Source organism: Pseudorca crassidens, chromosome 15 (genome assembly GCF_039906515.1).
Source record: "Pseudorca crassidens isolate mPseCra1 chromosome 15, mPseCra1.hap1, whole genome shotgun sequence".
NCBI lineage: Eukaryota > Metazoa > Chordata > Mammalia > Artiodactyla > Delphinidae > Pseudorca > Pseudorca crassidens.
The window spans coordinates 72,246,097-72,268,968 of record NC_090310.1 but is presented as its reverse complement, the minus strand read 5'-3'; the positions used below and the strand labels follow the sequence as shown (position 1 = coordinate 72,268,968).

Sequence of the window (22,872 nt, the reverse complement as noted above, 5' to 3'; positions counted from 1 at the left end):
TCCTGGTGTACATGTGTTGCCAACCATAGGGCCATAGCTCTATTTCTTAAGGCTTGCCTTGAGGAGCCTCCCAGGGCCATTGGGAAGCCGCTGAGAGAAATCTGTATAAAAGCTTATAGGAGATCAGGGTAATTCTGGTGAATGGGAATCAAAACAGTTTCAAACTCCCAAGTGTGCAGCAGGGTTCCTAGATGATCCCTGGGGACTGTAGTCTGGGGTGTGTCTTGTGATGTGCTTCTCATGGAAAATATCGTCATCCTAGCAACCTGCAGGGATTGAAGGGGATAAGGTAATGAGCTTTATGATATCCGCTTAAAAGTTCAAAGGTGTGACTGAGGCGTGGAGGGAGCTGCAAGGGAGAAGAGGCAGGGAGTGGGAAAATTAACAAGAGTCTAAAATACCGATTGGTCTCAGCATGTTTTAGCAAACCGGGCAAAAATATAAATTACAGTATTTTGCTGGAGCTGTGGCCCATAGCAATAGCGATGTTTGCTAGCACAGGTGTTGAATGTTTTTCTCACCAAGATAAAATCTGAACCGTGTGCGTGAAAGTAACTCAATGTTGGTGGCTGTTACAGATCTTGCCCCCCAGGGCCCACCCCATCTCCTGCCTGAGGTCTGATGTTAAGTTAGAAGGGTGAGATGTGCAGCTTTGCAGGGAGAGGTTCATCAAGGCTGGACAGGTCTCAGGTGCCTCCACCAGAAATGTGGCACGGCTGCACAGAGAGATATTGATCCCTTCTGGAGCCAAACACCGTGTCACGCTTCTTTTATGCCTCCCGGGAGGATGTTTCAGGGCCTTCCACCTGTGAATCTGCTGTGGTTCTCTCACTGTTGCGTTACTCCTCCAAGGTCCTGGGAGAGGCCCTGGAAGCATGTTCAGATAGTCATATATTTTATACAGTTATCAAAAGAAAGGTAATTTTAACCACGGTTGGTTAGGACTGCTGTGGGATTCCTGTCCAGCTGTTCCTTTATCATACTTTTCTTTGGGAGGTGAGGAGTTGGATGTGGGGCTTTTGGAGTAGTCAGGGGCATTTTAGGGCCCTAGGTAAGTGGAAGTTGAAATATAGTTTGAGTTAATGGGAGCTATAAACATATATATATATATATATATATATATGTACACACACACACATACAGATACATATGTATTTCAAATATATAGTGTATATATAATATACATGTAAATATATCTATACATATATGTACTATATGTATATGTGTATTATATAGTACATATACACATATGCAATATTATATATATGCGTATACACATATGTTTCATGTATATTTTTCCTGTGTATAGTTAAACCATTACTAACTGCCCTGGTGTGGAACTGACTGATAGGAATGATACCACCAAATCAAAGATTATTTATGATTACCCAGTACACAGGCACACCTGTAATACCCTGAAGTATTATGGAATATACATGAACGAAATTTGATAGTGATTTCCCCCAATTTGACTACAATCCTAAAGTTTACGCTATAGAAATAATAACTGGTGGACTTGAAGGAAACTTTAAGCAATTATTAATAATAATAAACAAATTTCAATCAACCTGCTAGAGGGGATTTTGAAGTTTCTACTCTCTCTATAAAAAATGATATTGTAAAATTATTGTCAGGAAGAGGGAATGTAGCCAGGAAGGTAAGGGAATATGTTGTCAGGAGGATAATTAATAAAAGTGTTATTTTTCTGGACTGCACAATGTTTGTGGTACCTGTAGGCTGTTAGAAGTTTATTATTTGTCGTGACTTCTTTTCTCCTTTCAAATAAATAGTCCCTTTTCTCAGTTTGTAGTCTTTTCCCTAAAGAACGTCCCCTCCTCAAATTGTCTAAGCTTCAGGCTCACAACACTCAGACCTACTCCTGGGGTGGAGGGTAATGTTATTATCTTCTTACAGATGAGGAAGTTGAAACTCAGAGAGGTTAAGTGGCTTGTCCAAGGTCACGTGGTCATAGCCTGGGCTCCAAGCTGCTCATCACCCATGGGCTGTGCCGTCCTCCCAGTGGGGTGTGGTCGGGATGTGGTTTTGCCTCTCTCTGCATTAGTGGAGTTGCAGCTGCTATGGCCAGAGCCCTGGGAAACATGGAAGGGCTCTCTGCCATCAGTTCTTTGCAGGCTTATAGGTAGTTGCCCCTCGGGGAAGTGTTCATGCACTTGCCAGTGGCACCCGAGCCAGGTGCCCTTTCCCCTGGCTTCAGGGTGTCAGCTGTGGGGGACAGGTGTATGAGCCTCATGACTTCTGTTAGTTTGGTGGTTGCTCTTGGTCCTCGTCTGAAAAACCGTTTTGCCATTTCTCACCCCTTTCCTTCTACCCCCAGCTCTTAGCCTTTCAGTCTGTGGGCTCTCCCTGATGAGAGTAGGCCCCAGGGCCCCAGGGAGAATGGGTTAGAGGGAAAAAGCCAGAAACAGTCTAATGAGGTCTTAAAATGCTGTTGATGCAAGAGGGGCAAAAGGCATCCAAATTGGGCATCCTTTCTCTCTTCCACAGCTTCTCCCTCTCACAGCCCCTGGCATCCCATCTGGCAAATACCACTGGATTTCCCGGAATTCCATCCATCAGACTGTGCAGTTCTCTCAAGAATGAGTTGCGTGGTGAATAGATTGCTGGCATTTTGGGTGGGCCCCAATTGTCTTGCATCTTCTAAGTCCATGAGAAAAAAATACAACACTGTAAGCTTCAACATTTATGGTTTCTTTGCTACTTTTGTGTGGAATTTTTTCTTCATTTCAGTCAGTGTTGAGGTCGGAGGGTTTGAGAAATTTACTCTTATGCCACCATCTTTCTCGCTAATGTTGGTTTTGATTCTGCTTTTTGCATTTTAACTTTTCCTGAAATTCTTTATTAACCCACAGGTCACCCAATCCCATTGTCTTTGCGTCTTACGTTAGTTTCCCTTTGTAGCTTTTTTCTCTTCTTGTTTCACAAAGCCCTGGGTCTCTTTGCATCCTATGAGGATGCTGAATGTTTTTTTACAGCATTCATCAGGTTCCTGTAGTAAATCATCTTTAGCGATCTTCTCTTAAGTTTTCATGATGATTTATTTTGTGTTTTCCTCTGTATTCCTTTTTTGTAATCATAATAATTTTTATTATTTTTCCTAAAGATTTTATTTTCTTTTATTTTCTATTGGAGTATAATTGCTTTACAATGTTGTGTTAATTTCTGCTGTAACAATGAAGTGAATCAAGGGAACCCTCTTGCACTGTTGGGGGGAATGTGAATTGATACAGCCACTGTGGAGAACAGTATGGAGGTTCCTGAAAAAAACTAAAAATTAGAACTACCATATGACCCAGCAAACCCACTACTGGGCGTATACCCTGAGAAAACCATAATTCAAAAAGACACATGCACCCCAGTGTTCATTGCAGCACTATTTACAGTAGCCAGGACATGGAAGATTTTATTTTCTGAATGCAGGAAGGAGACGGTAAGGAAGAGAGACTCCAAGTGCTTGGAGCAAGTCTTCTTCATTAGAGGGCCAGTGACTGTGGTTTCCTAGTTGTTAAGAACTATGCATTTCTGAACTTGGGGGTTAACGGTGTGGAAGGAACACATGGTCTGCCTAGTGAATTCCAGGCAGATGAGGTTTAACTTTTCTTCTTCCAGATTATAACAAGGGTGTCATGAGTGGTCTGCTGCTTGAATGTTTAAATCCATTTCTGTTTCTTCCGGATGCTAATGATAGTTTTATTGTTTTCAGTTCTTTTGGAAGTTTTCACCTTTTCCAGTGTTTTCTTAGGTATGGTGTTGAGGTTCTAAGAGAGGCTGTTAGGAGCTTCCTGCCAGGTTGCATTTCAAAGGGAATGTGACTCGGCCAAGTTCATGCAACCAGCTGGTGGCAGAGGCAAACCTGTAATGCAGGCTCCTTTCTTCCAGGCAAATCCTCCATCTTCAAGACCACCTGCTGCTCTTGACCTGTCAGGACCTGAGCTATGATGTGGTTTAGCAAGTAGTGGCTTTGTTAGAAGCTCATTTCTGTTCCGAGAGTTTAGCCCGAGGTGGAGTCATGCTGGCAGGGGCTGCACGCATAGGATCCTGTGCGTTGGGACTTTTCAGTTTTAAAAAAATGTGCATAGAGCTAGAAGTGGCTGAGTGCTTGTTCCAAAGATGAGAAACATGCTTATGTGTCCTGGACATGAACTCCTTGGTGTTAGAGAGGTGGCGACGGGGCAGCTTTGAGATACTGGCGGTGTTTTTTGTGCTTAGGAACCTTAGTGACAGCCCTGCTATCTTTTTTGTTTGTTTTTGTTTCTTGAGGAGGACAACAAAATGTTTATTATTAATCACAAATCTTCATTAGACTTAAGATTCAGATAGTAGCAGCATAAAGACCCACTAGTGGCTCGCCTGTTACCACGCACTTTTTTTTTTTTTTCACAAGAAATGTTTAACAAGGACCTAGAAGAACTAAAGAACAAACAGAGATGAACAATGCTGTCTTTTTTTGAAAGGTTCATCAAAGGCCACTTCCTTAATTACTAGCAGAGTGCCTGCTTCCTATCTGTGGGTGCTTCTGTCTTAGTGGTTTACCTCTCCAGGGAACCGAAGTATCAACATTTGAGAAAAAGAGTGCACAAGTTTAATGATTTAACAGGCTGACATGCTAGCACAGCTGAAACTGCAGTTACCTAAGGCACGTCAGCATCCCTAAGACCTCAGAACACACTCTTAGTGGACTGACCCAATCGTGGCATCCAGGTAATATGAACTTTAGACTCATTGAGGCTCCTTTAGCTCTGTCCTTAATGGAATCTTTCATTCCACATTTAATGCACATTTAACGGCCCTGGTAGATGGAGCTCAGCTGGCCACCACAGGCAGATTTGCCAAAGCTTAACTGTTTTGAGAGAGCTCACAGCAACTATACTTACGATAATATTCAGACCTCAGTAAATATTTTATCCACACAATGATCATTTGGGTGATGTATGTAACGCTGGATGCTATTATCGAGTTTAATTGACTGTGTGCAAACCTAATTTTTACTTTATGTAATTAAATGTTAATATACATATAAAAACGGAGTACATAAACCAATATCGTCAACCAGTCCTAAATGTTTCTGAAGCTTTTGTAGGCATGGCATTGTGTAGCAGAGAAATGCTGGCCTTTGGGGAAAGGAAAGAGAGAATCCACCAATGTAGGGAACTTGGATTGGGTTCTTATCTCATTGGAATCTCAGTTTCTTCATCTTTAAAATGAGAATGAGTAATTCCTGGATCATAAAATGACTGTTAGGATTAAATGGTATTATGTTGCCATTTAATTTATTATTATTTATTATTATTATGAATGGCTGGCCTGTTGCCTGGCAAGGAATAGCACGGGTCACTTTCTGTATCCACTTTATGGATATGTTTATTGAATGCCTATCGTGTTCAAAGTATGATTGTATGTGACAAGCCAGGGTGGGTACCTTACCTGCTTTATTTCTCTCCATGTTTTCCTTGTTTGGCTCCCACTAGAACATGAGCTTTGTGAGATAGGGACACACAGCTCTTAATCCCTGCTCTGTCTCTGGTGCCTAGACTAATGTCTGGCACACAGTAGTTACCCGATCTAGGATTATTGAATGTCATTCAAGCATGGGCTGTTAATTCAGACAGATAATAAGGAGGCATGAGAATCGCCAAACTGGAGGAGTTTACTGGTTTTGCATGCAGGAGACATGATCATAGCGTTGAGAAGGCTTGTGCTTTGGGGTCAGATTGAAAGTAATTTGATTCCTGACTCTGCCCTTTACAAGCTGTGTACCCTTGAGGAAGTTACTTAACCTTTCTGAGCCCCAGATTCCAACTTTGCAAAATTGTACATTGAATCCCAAAGAGCAACTCACAGGGCTGCTGTAAGAGAAATAAGGTAGTGCTTGTAAAGAACCTGCCACTTAATTATTTAAAGTTATACAGAGTAGGCACAGAAGGCTGATTTTTCCCAAAGTGAAACTTGGGAAAGCTTTGAATGACCTGAAGATGTTCTCTCCCAGGGATTCTTGATGTGATTATTACAAGAGTCCACTCCTCGCTGGGCCAGGTAGGAGCACTTGGCTGTCGTCTCTCCTGAGGTTCTCTAGGGCATGTCACTAATGGAGCTAGGTTTACAGTGAGGTCAAAGGGAGCACCAGAGACCCAGTGAGAGCCATGTGTGGACCATGTGACTCCTCATGACCTTGAACCTTCAGGACAGTGAGTGGAGACCCAGGAGCCTGACCTTGTTGGTCTTGCTGGACCAGGGCTCAGGATGTGTGGCTGCTTCTCTTTCCTTTTTTCCTTTGAAAAAATTATGTGTTAAAAATAAGGCAGGGGCTTCCCTGGTGGTGCAGAGGTTAAGAATCTGCCTGCCAATGCAGGAGACATGGGTTCGAACTCTGATCAGGGAAGATCCCACAGGCTGCGGAGCAACTAAGTCTGTGCACCACAACTACTGAGCCTGCGCTCTAGAGCCCGTGAGCCACAACTACTGAAGCCCGCACTCCTAGAGCCTGTGCTCCGCAACGAGAGAAGCCACCGCAATGAGAAGCCCGCGCACCGCAACAGAGAGCAGCCCCCGCTCACCGCAACTAGAGAAAGCCCGCGCGCAGCAGTGAAGACCAAACACAGCCAAAAATAAATAAATAAAATAAATTTATTGAAAAAACAATAAGTCAGTTTCAGAAGAAGAGGTGTTTAGCAAGCCAGATATTCCTGTAGAGGTAGCAATGTTAGTGGTCACTTAGGGTTATGACCTAGTGACTAAGACTGTGGTGTTTGGAATAGGACTGCCTTGGTTCAAACCCCAATCCAGCCACTTCCTAGCTGTGAGATTTGGGGCAGGTTATGTAGCTGGTTCTTAGTTTCATCATGCATAAAGCATGGGTAGTAATAGTACCAATATCATGAGGCTCCTTGAGGATTAAATGAGAATATTTCATCGCAAATTTAATCACTTTGTACAGTATACAGTAAGCACTCAATCAGCACCAGCAGCTGTAATTATTGTTCCCACTTCACAGATGAAGAAGTGGAGGCTCGAGATTTTCTCTGACCTACCAGAGGTCATAAAGAAGGTGCCAGAACCAAGCTGGGCGCCAACCTCTGTTGCCGTCTTGCACTCCTGACACTTCGTCACACTCCATTCATTCATTCATTCTGAGGCATGTATTGAGTTTCCCTTAAGCTCTCAAGCGTCAAAGTGCCAGGCAGGCTCTTTGATATGTCCTGAGGATTAGGTGGCAAAGATCATGGGCGTATGCTTCCTGCTCCAGTGGACTTAAACGGGTGGTGGGCAGACAGGAAATAAACAAATGAGTAAATGAATAATTGCAGAGTCACTCAGGGGGTATGAATAACACCATCGAACCGAAGCAAGACGGTATGTTAGAGAAGAATTGGGGAAGAGAGGAAGTTGATTCCCGTGGAATGTTCAGAGAGGCTTCTCTGAGAAGGTGGCGTTTGATGTGGGAGATGCCCAGGGCCAGCCACGTGAAGCGCTAGGGTGAGAGTGTTCCAGGCGGGGGGAACAGCAGTGCAAAGACTCTGAGGCCATCCAGCTGACTTGGGCTTCCGAGGTCTTCAGAAGATGACACAACTCCTGCCAGAAAGTAGTGTCAGCCCTTTCTTCTGTGTAGAGGAAACCTTTACTCACCTTTCCCAGCCGATCTAAAGTTTCCCTGAAATGGGTTATGACCCTCGGCCATCTCTTTCTTTCACTGCTCCCTCAAAAATAAAAATGAAAAAAAGACATCACCACGGTGTGAGAAGAGATGAAAGATGCTATTCCGGCTTCTGAGTGGGCAGAGCTCTGACCCGGGGCCAGGGGAGCTGGCTTCCATCACAGCTCTGCACCCCTCTCTTTGCAGCCTTGTCCTTTTGATGCCTGTCTGCCCACCTGTAAATTTAGGAGCTGGGCAGATGACCCCTTCCCTCTTGAAACGTGGCAGAGCAGCGGAATCCCTGAATCTGCTCCCGGGTTGTTTGGGGGAAACAGAAACAGAGTTGCTGGGTTGGGTGGGGCCGCTGTTCAGGCTGGTGGACTCTCCAGCTGGTCTCCAAATTGAGCCATCTTCACTTTAACCGGAGGTGACCACTGTCCCTCAGCCACCCCCATCCTCTTGGCAGGGTGAAGCTGAGTGCTGACCCCACACATGCGCGCCTCCTTCGTTCTTTCCTCCTGGTCACAATGCAGAACAGCATGTGCTGAGACGTTGCCTGCGGCAGAGCAGACGGCCCTCTTCCCTGCTGTCTCCGGGAGCCTGGGAGGGCTGGCACATATGAGGAGATGGAAATCTGCCTGCCACATTCCACTGTGCTCTCTTCTTGTAGGACATTAAGATGCACCAGACTGAGGCCCGCGGCAGACACCGCAGGGAAGCTGGTCTGAACAGAGGCTTTTATTTCCAGGGGACACCTGGCCCTCCTGTATCCCACCAGCATCCCAGCAAATGTAGCTGGGTGATACGTGGATGCACAGTCACCATCTCCCAGGGTGTCAGAAATCGAAGTGCCCTTTGAGAGAGTTTAATTTATTCCTTTGTTACCTGGGAAGAATCTCTGACCTGCGAGGTTAGGTGAGTTGCCTGAGGTCACACAGCAGTAAGTGGCGAATGAAGCTGGGAGTGACAGCGCATATCAATAGCTTATCACCATGGGCACTGCTGATTCATACAGGTTGTGTTGGACCAGCTCAGATAGTTTCTTTAAAATATTTTATTTGTTTTGAGATTATGCAACGTGGACACAGACAACGTAGCTATCTTTCCCATTTCTAATACATACATTGGGATTAAATATTAATTTAACAAATACTTACTTAGAACCTACTATGTGTCAGGCACCGTTCCAAGTCTTTACATTTACCGAATCCTCATCACAACCCCCAAGGGATGGGCACTATGGTTATCCTCGTTTTACAGATGAGGAATTGAAGCACATAGAGGTTAAATAACCTGGTCAAGGTCACACAGTTTAAAAAAAAAAAAAAAAAGCTGGGATGCTGGCTCCAGAGTCCATAGCTTTAAACCCTACGGATGCTCAGTTTCACTGGTCAGAAACCATCATCCACCATGCAAGGCGGGCCCGCCCGAGGGACACTAATCTCCTTGAACTCTTTAGTTCTCTCAAAGAGAGAAAACACTGGAGTCTGGAGCGGGTGTGAGGGTGTTGGAACAGGTTCTAGAAGGTCGCTGTTTCTGTTAGCTTTGTCTTTTCCTGCTCCACTGTGCTGCCTTGGAAGTCAGAACACATCTCTGGTCTAGAAGACACCCAGCAGCAAGGTCATTATTCTCTGTTGAAGTCCCTTTGCTTGCTTCCACCTTTGTTGTTTTCCTGGGTTTATTATAATGGGCCAAATTAACCTGAGTTGCCTCCCAGAGTCTCTGGGAGAAAGAACCAAATGAACAGATCAGACCCTGTTTCCCTGGTCCTTGGGGAATGCCTGAGCCATCAGAGAGACATCATCTTATTTATAATAAATGCACTGTTCAAAGAGCTTTAAAACATTCTTTTTCCTATTAGGAGTATTGTTTCTATCGGTTGAGTCCATGAGTGTTTGACATTAGATGACTTTATAAAACATGCTACTAATTGGATTTGTTAAAGCAAATAAATCACACACTAATTGGAACGTGCCCTGCCTTTATTTTTGCTCACTGAATTAGATATCATGGTGTGAAGGCCTTCTTATCATATTTGTGCACTTTTTTAAACACCCCCCTTGGCATAGACTTCTGCAAATTCAATTAGATATTCCCAAAAGGAATTCAATTTATGCCAGGCTGGTTTACATTCATTCCGGGGGCAAGACTCGCCTACCCACGACAGCCTGCCCGCGATTAATAAGCCACTTAGATACTGCCCTGCCTTCAAAGTCTTTGTTGGAACAAGGGCAGCATCTTGATGACGTGGAGGCCGGCGAGCTTTATCATTAGAATGTGTGTGTCCACAGAGTAGGGCTGGCTTCATGGGTGTATGGCTTGTGTAGTCACCCAGGGCCTGGCACTTGGAAGGACCCCATGCTTAGTTTAATGTTCTGCTATGGCCACGTTGAAATTCTTAATAGTTTTTAAGCAAAAGGCTTTGCATTTTGGTTTTGCACTGGGTCTCCCGTGAATGTAGTAGCTGAGGTCTGCCCTGGTTGTCAGACTTTCTGGCTAAGAAAGGAGTCCTTGATTTGAGTCTTAGCTCTGCCTCCGATTGACTGGGTGGTGTTGAGAGTGTCACCTGCTCTGGCCTTGGTTTTCTCGTCTGTGAAGTTGGAGCATTACGCCTCACCCATGGAGAACACATGCTGTGATGTCCGTGAAGTGTTTATTTAAATCCAGCTACCTTTTGTGCTTCTCTCAAAAGAAGCCGGCAGTGTAGCTACAGGCCGGGAGTGTAGCTTTGGAAGGCAGTGGATAACATGTCCCCCCTTGCACTTCTGGGAGGAAGGAAGAGACGTTCTACAACTGAGAAATGGGAAGGAGGTATCCAAAGCGCATGACATCAAACACTCAAATGGTGAAACACGGTAATTTTCTGTGACCGTGTTAAAATTGGAAATTTTTATGGCATCAAAGCAAAGGCCGCAAACTACAGCCTGCAGGCCAGTTCTGGACCTTCACTGATTTTGTACTCTACCCACAAAGGAGGATTGGTGTTTACATTTTTAAATGTTTAGACAACTCAAACGAAGAATACTGTTTTGTGATGTGAAAAATCATAGGAAATTCAAAGTGCAGTGTCAGTAAATCAAGTTTTATTAGAACATAACTCTGCCCATCTTTCTTTGTGGCTTCTAGCTGCTTCTGCTCCAATGGCATTGCTGAGTCATAGTGACAGAGACCCAGTGGCCTTCTGTGGTGGGCAGAATTCCAAATTGGTCCCCAAGATTACTGGTCCCCGGTATTCATGTCTTGTATAATCCCCATCCTTTGGGAGGGACTCTGAATGGGATAGATTTCACTGTTATGATTAGGTTATGTTAGTGACCAAGGTGAAGGAATTTCACAGATGCAATAAAGTTCCCAAGTTGGTTGACTTTAGTTAACCAAAAAGGAGAAGATCTTGGTTGGGTGGGCCTGACTGAATCAGATGAGCCCTTAAAAAGGATGGAGTCTTACCCAGAAAGAGATGTGAGACATGAGAGGGTTTATGGCAGGAACTGTGGGTAGTTTCTAGGGGCTGAGAGTGGTTCCTAGATGATGGCCAGCCAGAGAGGAGGGACCTTGATCCTATAATTACAAGGAACTGAATTCTGCGAAACACCATGCAAAAGATGACCCGGGCTCCAGAAAGTAAAGCAGGTCCCCTGATACTTTGACCTCAGCCTTGTGAGGCCCTGATAAGGTGCAGCCTTGTCCGTACCTCTTACTTGCGGAAACCAGGAGATAATAAATAGGTGTTGTTTTGAGTTTGTGGTAACTTGTTGGGTAGCAAGAGAAAACCAGTACACCTGCAAGGTGAACGTCTTTAATATCTGGCCCTCTACAGAAAATGTCGTTTGACCCCTGTCTTAGGGAGTGGGGGTAGTTAGACTTAACCTCCATTCATAGACATACTTATATAAATATATACTTACATAGCTCAAGTACAGTGCCTGGGAAAGAGCAGAAGCCCAGAAAACCGTTCGTTTCTCTTCCGAATTCAATTCTGTTCAAGAATACACAGGATCATATCTGAGAAATGCAGGAGCAGACACATTTATATTTTTATTGAATTCTATTCCGCTCTCGTTTTCAAAAGAGGAGCTCATGTTTAAAAAAATTCTGATTGGCACTATAAACTTTATTTATGCTTTAATGTATCTTAAAGTATGTATCCTGCACTATTTTTACTTCCCTTACAGATGCTGATATGCTATACATTACCAAACCCAAATGGATTTTCAAAATCCAATTTCCTTGCTACCGTTTTCCATTTCTCTGTTGACTTTATATGCTTGACTCACATCAGAGCATCTGGGGCCTTTGCTACCTTTTGACCTCAACCTGTCCAGGAAAATAGCTTCTCTGTCCCTGTGTAGAGAGATAGCGCTGGGTCCTCCCTCGGCCTGTGGCTGCACTGCTCTGTCCTCCCTCAATTATTGGGGTATTCTCCAAACCAGGACATGTGCTTTGGAGGCTGAGCCCAATTCTGGGTGTGGGGGTCGTTTTAGGAGATTTTTGTTTTCTTCCAAAATGATAGTGATGGAGTTGGTATCAGTTGAATGGGACCAGTTTAAAACAGAATGAGGCGAGCATCCAAATGAGTGTCTTTGGAGGATCTCTCCAGCGATAAGTCTTCCCCAAGTAGCCTGCCACAAACACCTGCAGAGATGGTCTGGACCCTTTTTTAGCAGGTGTTATGTGCCAAGGGATTCCACCGAGAGAGAGAGAAACATAATTTTTTTTTGCGGTACGCGGACCTCTCACTATTGTGGCCTCTCCCGTTGCGGAGCACAGGCTCCAGACGCGCAGGCTCTGGACACACAGGCTCAGCAGCCATGGCTCACAGGCCCAGCCGCTCCGCGGCATGTGGGATCTTCCCGGACCGGGGCACGAACCCGTGTCCCCTGCATCGGCAGGCGGACTCTCAACCACTGCGCCACCAGGGAAGTCCGAGAAACATAATTTTTGAAAGAGCAAGAGGAGCCGCAAGGAGACTCAGGATCGTGCGTTTGAGTATTTCATGCTGGGAGTACACGGGAAGCTAGTCTCTCCTTCCTTCTCCTCCCTTTGGTAGCTCTCAGTAGCTCGTCCTTGGGCTGGTGGCATGGCGCTGCCTCTCTGGGGCTCCTGAGAGTTCCCAGGCCTTTCTGAGCCTCTGGAATCCTTAACCTTGACCACTGGAAGGTTCCTTCGTGATCCATCTTGCACCCCAGAAAATGAAGGCCCAGGAAGGAGGAAGGAAGGTGAGCTAGAGGGGCTGCACCCTCTGGCAGTGTAGATCATTGCCAGAGTGTATAATCTTGAGCTCATAACCACTCTATTTGTCGGTCTGTTGGCTGAGAGGAAGAAAATTCAGGGAGGCTTGCTAAAAAAATATTTATCAAGTATATTTTCTCTCCTGAATAGCTTTCAAAACTTATCTCTGGGTCAAGTCAGATCGACAGGGAGCAGGTGTCTAGACTGTGTCATATTGGGCTCCAGTGAGTTGCTTTTCCTAAATTGTATATTTGGGTGATGCTATCAATTTATATGGAGAATGCTTATGAGAAATAGTCTCATGAAATTGGCCACGTGCCCCATGTGTGGATGCTGTCTTAGATATTGTTCATTATGGGCTATGGGATTTCTGTTACCAGTACCCCTTTGGAGACGTTCTCGTGTGATCTAAGCACCTGGAATGGTTGTAATTTACCTGAGCCATTTGGCTTTTATTGTATGAACACAGAGTGTCCAGTATCTGAACAGATTGTCCTTTTTCTCTTGGCCTCCGGAAGCTCAGAGTCAAATAGGTAACTCCCTTTCAGCAGGTGGACATTTAGGAAATTGCAGGGTGGACTTGTAACTCTCTCCTTCTGTCCTGCTTGTCTTTCTTCTCCTGTCCTCAATTTGCCTTTTGCCATCATGCTGTACTTCCTTCTTCTGTGTTTGTCCATCCACTGTGGCTGGACTTGAGTTGATAGAGGGTAGATTGGTAACCAGTTACCACATGGTCTATGGTTTTTGTTTTTTTTTGTTTTTTTTTTGGTCTATTTTCTTGATCTATACAAAGCACAGGGATACTTCAGACGATCACTAGGCCATGCATCCTGCTTTGCTGGAAGCCCAGGAGCTGCACAGAAAAGTCATGAACCATGTGTACCCCTGGAGTTTGGACATACATGTGTGATAAAGTGCAGGACAGGGGCCTGTTCCTAGAAACTCTTCTGTATTGAGAGACACTGAGGTCCACACAATAGATGACAAATTCTGGCAGCGTGGCATAGAACTGACAGGTGGGCCTGGCTGTCCCAAAGAAATAGTGGCTCAAAATAGAATGTAAGGCTGCTTTCAGCTCTACTTTAAGCCAGCCCCTCTTCAAGGGAAACAGAGGGCTGTGGTCTGAAAATAAGAACCAGGTCACTGGGGCCACAGGCCTGCTGCTGTGGGACCCCAGTATCAAAGAACAGACTGTTGGAAAGACATTGGCTCAGTGGCTGCAAGTTGAAGTGGTCACCAGAGCTTCGCAGGTGGAGGCAGTGAGGTGCCCGGGGGTGGCTGTGAAGAGGAGAGGGGTCCCTACCCTGTAGAGGGCCAGGACCTGCCAGCACTCAGCTCGGGGGCAGCTGAGCAGGCCATCTACCATTGGGTGGAGGAAGGGAGGTGAGGGGTGGACGACTGACCTGATCCAGGAGACTAGGGGCAAATGATTGATATGACCTTGCTTGGGATATGTAAGCTGGGATGCCCAGAGGTATAACTGAGCCCTCCTAAATCTTGTCTGGAACACAGCTGAGAATTGGATTAATTAGACCATTAAGTAAAATTTATTAATAATTTTTCCTTTGAGCTTCGACATATCTCTGTAAAAGTGTGTTTTGCATCACACCCTCAAGTGTATGTTTGTGCGGTTATCTTTCCCTGTCCTCTGCAAACCTTGTGAGGGTAAGAATCATATCTGTCAATCCTGTGCCCCTGCACAGACCTGTAAAAGACAAACAACAAAAAACGTCATTAAATGTTTCTAGGATAATAAGCAGGGTAATGAATTCAAATGGGAAAGACACAACCACCTTGGAAGCACTTTATCTTCCTAACCCCCTCTCATCACCTTGTAAGTGAAAGGCTTGGTCCTTGGTTTCTGGGGAATACATTCTTTCTCTGGTCTATTAGAAAGAGCATGGGTTCTGTGGTTAGGTCACCATAGATTTACACTTGCCTCTGACACTTTCCTTCTGTGTTACCTGAGCAGGTCGTTTAACCCTTTAATGCATCAATTACCTTATACTTAAGTAGGGATAAAAATCTACTTCACAAAGTTGCGAGGATTAAGTGAAAGCAAAGGTGACAGTGTCCGTAATCAGTGCCTAGTTTATTGCCTGACATGGAGCAAATGCTCAAGAGAGCACGCTTCTTATATTAGTCAGGATGTGCAAGGCTCTGCTATGGTAATAACTAAGCCCTAAGATGTCAGTGGCATATTAAGACTAGAAAAGTCGGCATTTTGCTCCTGTTATGTTCAATGACAGTATTACCGGTCAGGCGACTGTCTGGGTGACACACCTCCAATGAATGTCTCAGGGATCTAGACATCTTTCTTCCTTTGATGGCATTGCCTTCAAGTACACCTTTGAAGGTCTTCACAGTGGGGTGAGAAGGATTGCTAGTAAGAGATTATTTTGGGGGGGCTAGTCTTGCACATGGTGAGTATCACTTTATTGCACATTTCCAAGGTTTACCACATGGTTTTCCCCAGATGCAAGGTGGCCTGAAAATACAGAGTTCTTGTGTGCCCAAGAGAGAAGACCTCAACAGTTCGCCATGCACCTAGCGTCATCTTGGCCATGCTTTCTTTCTGTAGCCCTGGATGCTATCTCAGTTTAGGACGATTTGTCAGTTCTGCCCATGAACACTTGAGATGCTGCAGGCTCCCCTCGCTTGCTAATTCCAGCACATCGGGATCTGGATGTTGTCAGTGGCTTTGACGTGGTTGGTTTATCTTCCACAGGCTGGGAGACAGGCTCCAGTGAGGCAGCGGTGGTGTAAGGATGGGAGGGTGGCCCTCTGAGCAATTGGAACTGTTGCTGCTGCTACTATTTTCTAAATTTTAAATGGAGTGTGTTGTGTTTTCGTCTCTGTGGCATTCACTGTGCTGTTCTGGTCAGAGAAGGTCTATAGAGGAAGTGATTTGGGGGAGGATATAGTTTGGAATTTTCAGGCAGGCAATATGGGGAAGAAGCTTTCTAGGTATTAGAAGTGATAAGTAAGTATGAGAATGGAAAGAGCAGGTGGAGCTTGGGGACCGCTGTGGGCTCACTGTTACTGGAACGTAGTTTGGTCTCTGTCTGGCATCCCATTCACATTTATGGGTTCATTCAATCAATGGATATTTCTTAAGCCCATCCTCTGTTCCAGTGCCATTCCCAGCCATTCTGAAGCTTACTGTCTAGTGGAAGCTGGTTGATTGCCTCTGTCCTTGCCTTTCAGAGGTCTCCCTTGTCCACTCTATCTGGGATGAAGTCTCCTCTGCTTTCTTCCCCTGACCTTTCCTCTTGTCTCTTGCCTCTGACACTTGGGACTTCCATTCTTGTCTGTTGACCCTTGTCCATCCACACTGGGCATTGCCCTTCTTCCCTTTGTTTCCCGAAGCACCAGTGACACAGGGCTGTTGTATGTCGCCAGCTCTCAGTGTGGAGTTGGATGTAGTGGAGGGACGTTACATCGTAGGACAGGGAACTGTCTCCAATTCATGGTCAGAAAGGCTTCCTGGACCACATCAGCCTAGGGGTCCTCTCAGTCACCCCAACCGCATCCTTCATAGCACATACAGGAATGCAGTGTTACTTACTAGTTTGCCTGTTTACTGTCTGTCTGCCTCACTCAGGCTAGTGATAGCATGCCTCTTTTGTAAACCACTGTATAGATAGCACCTTGTACTCTCCTGGATCTACCCTAAGAGCTCAATTAAATAATTGTGAATGAAAGAACGAATCAATGAAAGTAAACAGAAATTTTAGTTTCTACCAGTTCATCAGCCATTTCGCATCACAGGAGATTTCTCTTTGGCTTACATCTTCTGTAGGTGTCTGCTTTACAATGTGTTTCTTGGATCTCTCTCTCTCCCTCTCCTTCCCTCTCTCTTTAGGTGTCTATACTGCAAATTCCTGTTGCTTTTTAGTGCAAAGCTATTTAATTCAGCCCAACTCTTCTGGGTTTCCATACTCTGCAAGAAAGGAAGTGGAGAGAGCTTTGCCATCATAGGTTTACTTTAGCAGTGTGTATCAGATCTGTCAACAGGCCTTCCACCAGCACTAAGCAGAGGAAATCCCAGGTCTGGGGGTAGAGAAGGGATTTTGTCCTTTGTTGCTAATGGAGACAATGGTGCGATATTACATGAGGCTGCAGACACAGGAAGGGGCTAGCAAGGGATGGTTTCTGTACGTGGAGCAGAACCATGCATGTGGTTTGGATGTGTGATAGGGGAACCAATGGTTGCTTAGGGGAGGGAGATTGTGATGTGATGAGGTCTGAGCAGTAAAGAGACAAGAAAGGGCAGTGGGACTATGGACCCGCGTGTGAAACGTGGTCCTGGTGCTTTCTCTGTCCCTCTGTGCGTCCTGCCAGCTCACCCCGGAGTACTCTGCCTCTTGCTCTGTGCTCATGGAGACGCCCCTGAACTTTAGAGCCCTGATTAGTTCTCCTCTTCCTCTTCCCCTTCCCCTTCCAGCATATAGTCACCTCCTGCTTCTCTGGAGAGACCAGCATTTCCTAGTTGGAGCCCCAATTCCATGCCACACATCTCCCTTAATGTCACCTGGAGGGGACTTAGAGCCCATAGCATATGCTCAGCAAAATCCAGCTTACACAACTCATTGCAAAGTGGTGGGTGATGGACGGCTTGGACTTTTAGGGAGAAGCTTTAAATACTGTCAGCCTTGACTGTATTATCTCCCAGGTGCATGATTGTCTAATTCTCTACACATTTGATTTTTACTCCACGAAAACTTCTTTTATAGGGAAGGAGGTGGGTGTTGAGAATTTATTCTGTGCCAGTTTTTGTATGTTTTTCCATTTAATCCTCCTGATATTTCTGTCAAGTGGATCTTTCCCTCCATATTCCAGGTGAGGAAACTGAGACACAGATGGCGGAGCATCTGGTCCAAGCTGACCCAGCTTTGCAAAGCTGAGATTCGTGTCTGGTTTTTCAAGACTCTGAAGCTAGTGCTTGCTCTGCAGCCTTGCAGCATCTCTCCATGTTGGAGGAAGCAATTACAGAGGCATGCCCTGGCATTCATTTTTCCTGCTGAGAATGAGACATTGCTGTTTACTTTCTCAGGAAGGAAGATTGAAATCAATGTAACTAGCCTTATTAACTTTTTTAAATAGGGGGCCTGCAGATGCCAATGTCTTTCTTGAGAGCGCCAAAGCAAATATAAAAATCCAATTTGCTTGCCTGAAAAAAAATCTCCTCCAGAGTTTAAAATTCAAAGCTGTAAATGAAGAGCTGATGAGACGGGGGTAACGAACCAAGCCCCAGACACAAGGGTATATTTACTCACGTCTCTTTTGTCTGCAGGTGGCTGTTCCTTTGATGACCACTACAGCAACTGTGGTTACAGCGTGGCCCTGGGGACCAATGGGTTTACCTGGGAGCAGATTAACACGTGGGAGAAACCAATGTTGGACCCAGCGGTGCCTACAGGTACGTGACCAACTGTGTTTCAGGCTCTGTTGGGGGTGGTAGCTTTTATGATGACTCATGGGGAAGAACTTTCTTCTGGATCAAGCTGTTGGGGAGGGCAGTAGATAACTTTGTTGGTAATAAGTTCCCCATCCCCAGAGGTATGCAGACCAAGGCTGGGTGAATTCTTAAGCATATGGACGAAGTCATATGTCATCTGGATTCAGGACATTTTAGGATTTCTTTTAGCTTTGAGATTCTAAGGTTTAGCTACCAGTGGGGCATCACTGAGTTTTGTCTGGGAGGCTGATAGTAGTGGGATTTGGGGGGAAGAAAGCTTCTCAAGAATTTGAGGTCACTGTTTTCCTTCTGGGCCACACAGACATAGCTTGTATATATGTAAGGGAACCGCTACAGTCCAAATATTACTCATAAAGTTTTTGTCCCGACATTCTGAATGCCAAGTTTATCCTTCACCAGTGGGACTGAAGGCCTAATATACATTCCTGATGAATACCTGCGTGATGTAGGCCTATGAGAGTCACAGCCAATGTATTCTAGGGGAGATACACCTGGAGGAGGTGCCTTTCTGTTCTGTTTGGCCTTTCAGAGGATTGGATGACGCCCACCCACATTGGGGAGTACTGTTTGCTTTATTCAATTCTCCAGTTCAAACGCTAATCAAGTCTGGAAACACCCTCATAGACACACCCAGAAATAATGCCAGGTATAAATACCAGCTATTTGGGCATCCCTTAGCCCAGTCAAGTTGACACACAAAATTAACCATCACACCACGGATGGCCTCAACTCTCCCCATGACTTCAGTTGCCGTCAGACATCTCTTAGGAACTCGTGTACACAGCCCACTGCCCGGATGCCTTGTCCTCCCAGCTGCTCTGAGACACAGCTTTGCCAGGATGTCATTAAGCTGGAGAGAGATGCTCAGAGATGTCTAGGTGAGGGTGTGGCCCGTGTGACCTTATTGACTCTGAGTTTGGCCCCAAAGCAGGAGGCTACTGGATGGCTCTATCTAGTTCCTATTAAGGGCATCCGTTGTTTGTGTACGTTTCTCCCGAGTATAGACACAGCCCCAGGTACCGTAAAGCTGCGACATGGTACGAAATTGAGCTTTTCAGATCTGGTGGGATCTTGCTTGACGTGAGTGCGTAGAGTCATCAACAGCTACACGTGCCCATTAGTAAGGTGACCATGGGACAATCTCTATGCCTGTTGTCCCATCGTAGTTTTTTTAAAATGCTGACTTTACTTTCAAAAATGTCTTGGTTTACGTGATAGAATCACTTTTTCCATTGGAAACCCCAGGCGTGCAGTGCACCTCTGCTGAAGGCTACCTACCGCATCTGCTGTTCTCTGTGTGGCCAGCTTTGATGTTGGCCAAATAACTTCAGATCTTCTAGTGCATCTGTGTGCGTGGTCTGTGTGTGTGCGTGTGCGTGGTGTGTGTGTATTTGCACGCACACATAGGCTCTTTCGGCTCATCTTTAGCCCACTGGATGCCCTGTGGGGTCATGCAGACTCTCCAAACTCAACATCTCCCAAACTGAAGTCCTGATTCATCTCCATCTACTCAAGCTCTAATGCTCCTTGTCTCAAAAGGCCACTTCCTCACTCGTGCTGATTCAGGAACCCAGGGGTCACGCTTCTCTCTGACCTCTCCCCTCTCCCCTCTCCTTGTCAATCACTCCGTCCTGCCCCTTTACCTCCTGAGCCCATCGCAGGTCTGCTCACGCCTCTCTATCTCTGCCGCCGCTGCCCCGGTGCCACGCGCCGTCTCCTCTCGCCTGGGTCACGGAAGCCTTTCACGCAGACTTCTCGGCTTCCTCTTCTGACTTTTACCCACTCTGCACAGAAGCCAGAGATTGTTCTAGAACGTAGGCCCGTTCACATTATCTCTCCCTCTCATTATCATTATCGTTCTCTCTCCCAGCTTCTGCCTAGAATCTTTTGGAGGCTTTCCTCTGGCTCTGAGAGAGGAGACCAGTGCCCTGCTGTAGCCTCCGAGGGGTCCAGCCCCCCACATCCCAGTTCCCCCCGTGTTCACTTCACACTGGCTTGTCTCAGTTGCCAGAATGCTCCAGACCCTTTCCTGCCTCAGGAACTCACGCGAGACTGGCACTCTCCGTAGAACTTTCACCTCCACCCCGTTCTCTTGTACGTCCCCTTCGTATCTCAGCTCTTGCATCTCTTCCTTAGGCCGGTGCTCCCCAGATGCTCCAGTCTGGGTCTGCTCTCTCTGTAAATGTCCCCCATTGCACCCTGCTCTTTTCCTCGGGAACACGCATCACTGATGTTACTTGTTCAGTGTACACTGTATCGCCAGATGAGAAGTTCTATGGGAACAAGGACCACGGCAGTCTTGTTCCTGGACTATCTTTACTGCTTCGTTCAGTGCGTCACACACAGTATGTACGAAATACCATTTTGTTGGATGGATGCATGGATGAATGGGCAAATAGTCTTTATCAAGTGTTTCTTTGATGAAGAAATGTCTGATAAGTGTTATTAAATGCCTTTGGGCCCTTTATTAGAGCACATTTTAAATCTCTGCTACCATCCTTCCATTTTACAGATCAGAAAACCAAGGTTCCCGGCAGCCATGTGACATCGCTACTTTTCCCACCATGCCACTTTCGCTCTTGGAAGGAGCAACCCTTGCTCCTAATCTTAATTTTCTCAGACCCTTATTATGGCACAGTGGCATTTCATAAATATTGGAGTGGACTAATACAATCTTCTGATCTTTTCTAAATAGAGGCATTTGATGATGATTACTGAAATTATTCTGTTGTGATGCACCTGTGGGTTGCAGCAGCTCCGTGTGCTTCTTAGGCAGAGAGCCATGAAAGTGAATTTGGATTAGGTGAAATTGTTTGTTCTTCTCATGGGCAAAGGCTGAAATCTTCCTCTTCCTTCTGTAAAACCAGCAGTTTCCATCCTTTTGGAAATCTAGTGTGACTCTATGTATTCATATGTCCCACAACCTTTTACTGAGCCCCTCCCATGTGTCAGGCTCAGTGCTAGGCTCTGGGTCAGTCAGCCTCTGCCCTTTGGGCACTTCCGCTGGTCCAAAGGATGAACCCTAAACTCCTCACCACGGCCTGCAAGGTCCTGCATGATCTGGTGTCTTCTCTGAGCCCCTTTTCTCCTCTCTCAAAATGTTCCAGACACACTGGTCATGTTTCAGTTCCCTGGGCATGTCCGAGTCTTTCCTGGCTCAGGACCTTTGCACGTGCCGTACCCTCTCGCTGCAGTCATTTTCTCTACTCTTCAGTTGCCTGGTTTTGTCAGGTCTCAGCATCACTCCTTCTCAGGGAGATGTGCCTCACTGTTCCGTCTAATGAAAGACTCCCTCGATGTTCTCACTCATAGCGTCCTGTTCTTCGCTTTCAAAGTCCTCATCATCGACTTGTTACAGGCCAGCTTATTCCAATCCTGCACCGTAGCTGACTGACCCTGGGCCTTAATCCCTCTGCCTCAGTTTCTTCATCGTTAATGTGGGAACCACTGTGAGAGTTAAATGGGCTGATGCCTGTGTGAGTGTGACGTGTCTGCACATAGTAGGGCTTCATCAGTGCTGGTTCTCTTAAGTTCTTTCCTGGTTCTTACAGTCTCTGGGACTGTAAGTCTAAGTCCACCTTGGAACCTTGCCCCTTTTTCATACCCAGGATACATTGCTACCCCGAGGGAGAACACCTCTTCCATCTTGAGTCTGTTAATTCAGTGCTAGACACAGCCCCTCATCCCACTCTTTTTCCTCATCCCTCTCCATGGGAAAAGCCCTCAGGCTAACATTCCAGGCTTCAGCCCTGGTTTTGCCCCCACCTCATCTTTACTGGGGCTGTCGCAGAGGATGGGGGTTACTGCACCCACAGACCCTCTCCCTAAGCCTCCATCTCGCCCAGGGAACTAACTGGAGCTGCCACTGGTTCTCAGCTCTGCCTTCTCCAACCTTGGCATGAGTGTCCACATGTCCACCCTGAGGTCCAGCCCAGGGCCCAGCAGGAGGGTCGCTGGGGGTGCTGAGGGGAGATGGAAGTGCTGTCAGTGTTCTTTTAGAGGGATTGAAGCCAGAGGAAGTGGGGCTGGGACATTTACTTCTCTTTTTCCTTCTGATGCTTGTAGGACATTAAGTGTCAGACTGAACCTCAAGCTGCAAACCCAAGTGCACAAGAACTGAGGCATTTACATCAACCCTGAGCCTCCAGGGCGTGAGCCATTACATCGTAGCCTTTATTGGGCCTCCCCTTTCCCTAGGGCTTTACTGACATCCTGGGACTTAAGCAGGTCATTGTGGTTTCCTCTGAGAAGCCCGCTGTCACATTCCTTGTAGTCCCTTTGGGGCTAATAATTCTGCTTCTTCTTCCCGAGGCTTGGAGCCCTTCTCCTGAGTTGAGCCAGCCCAGGTGCATCACCCAGCATCCCTTTTGGGGTCTGTTCCCTCCACGAGTACCATCATCCAGCAGTTTGGGTCAAACAAATCCATTCCTTTCCTCCTCCCAGTGTAGGAACTTCTTCCCTCTCCTTCCTAGCCTTCAAAACCACACCCATGTTAGGCCAGCCCTTCTGGGAC

At 46.1% G+C, this 22,872-nt stretch overlaps 1 protein-coding gene across 13 annotated transcripts in view; it reads left to right on the top strand.

Moving 5' to 3' along the window:
- PTPRT (protein tyrosine phosphatase receptor type T) overlaps nt 1-22,872 on the top strand; it is a 1,092,462-nt gene that overhangs the window by 290,461 nt on the left and 779,129 nt on the right. For all 13 annotated transcript variants that reach the window (XM_067708176.1, XM_067708171.1, XM_067708175.1 and 10 more), the window contains exon 2: nt 18,174-18,299. In XM_067708176.1, coding sequence (XP_067564277.1) covers nt 18,174-18,299 — 126 coding nt within the window. The remainder of the gene's footprint in view (nt 1-18,173; nt 18,300-22,872) is intronic.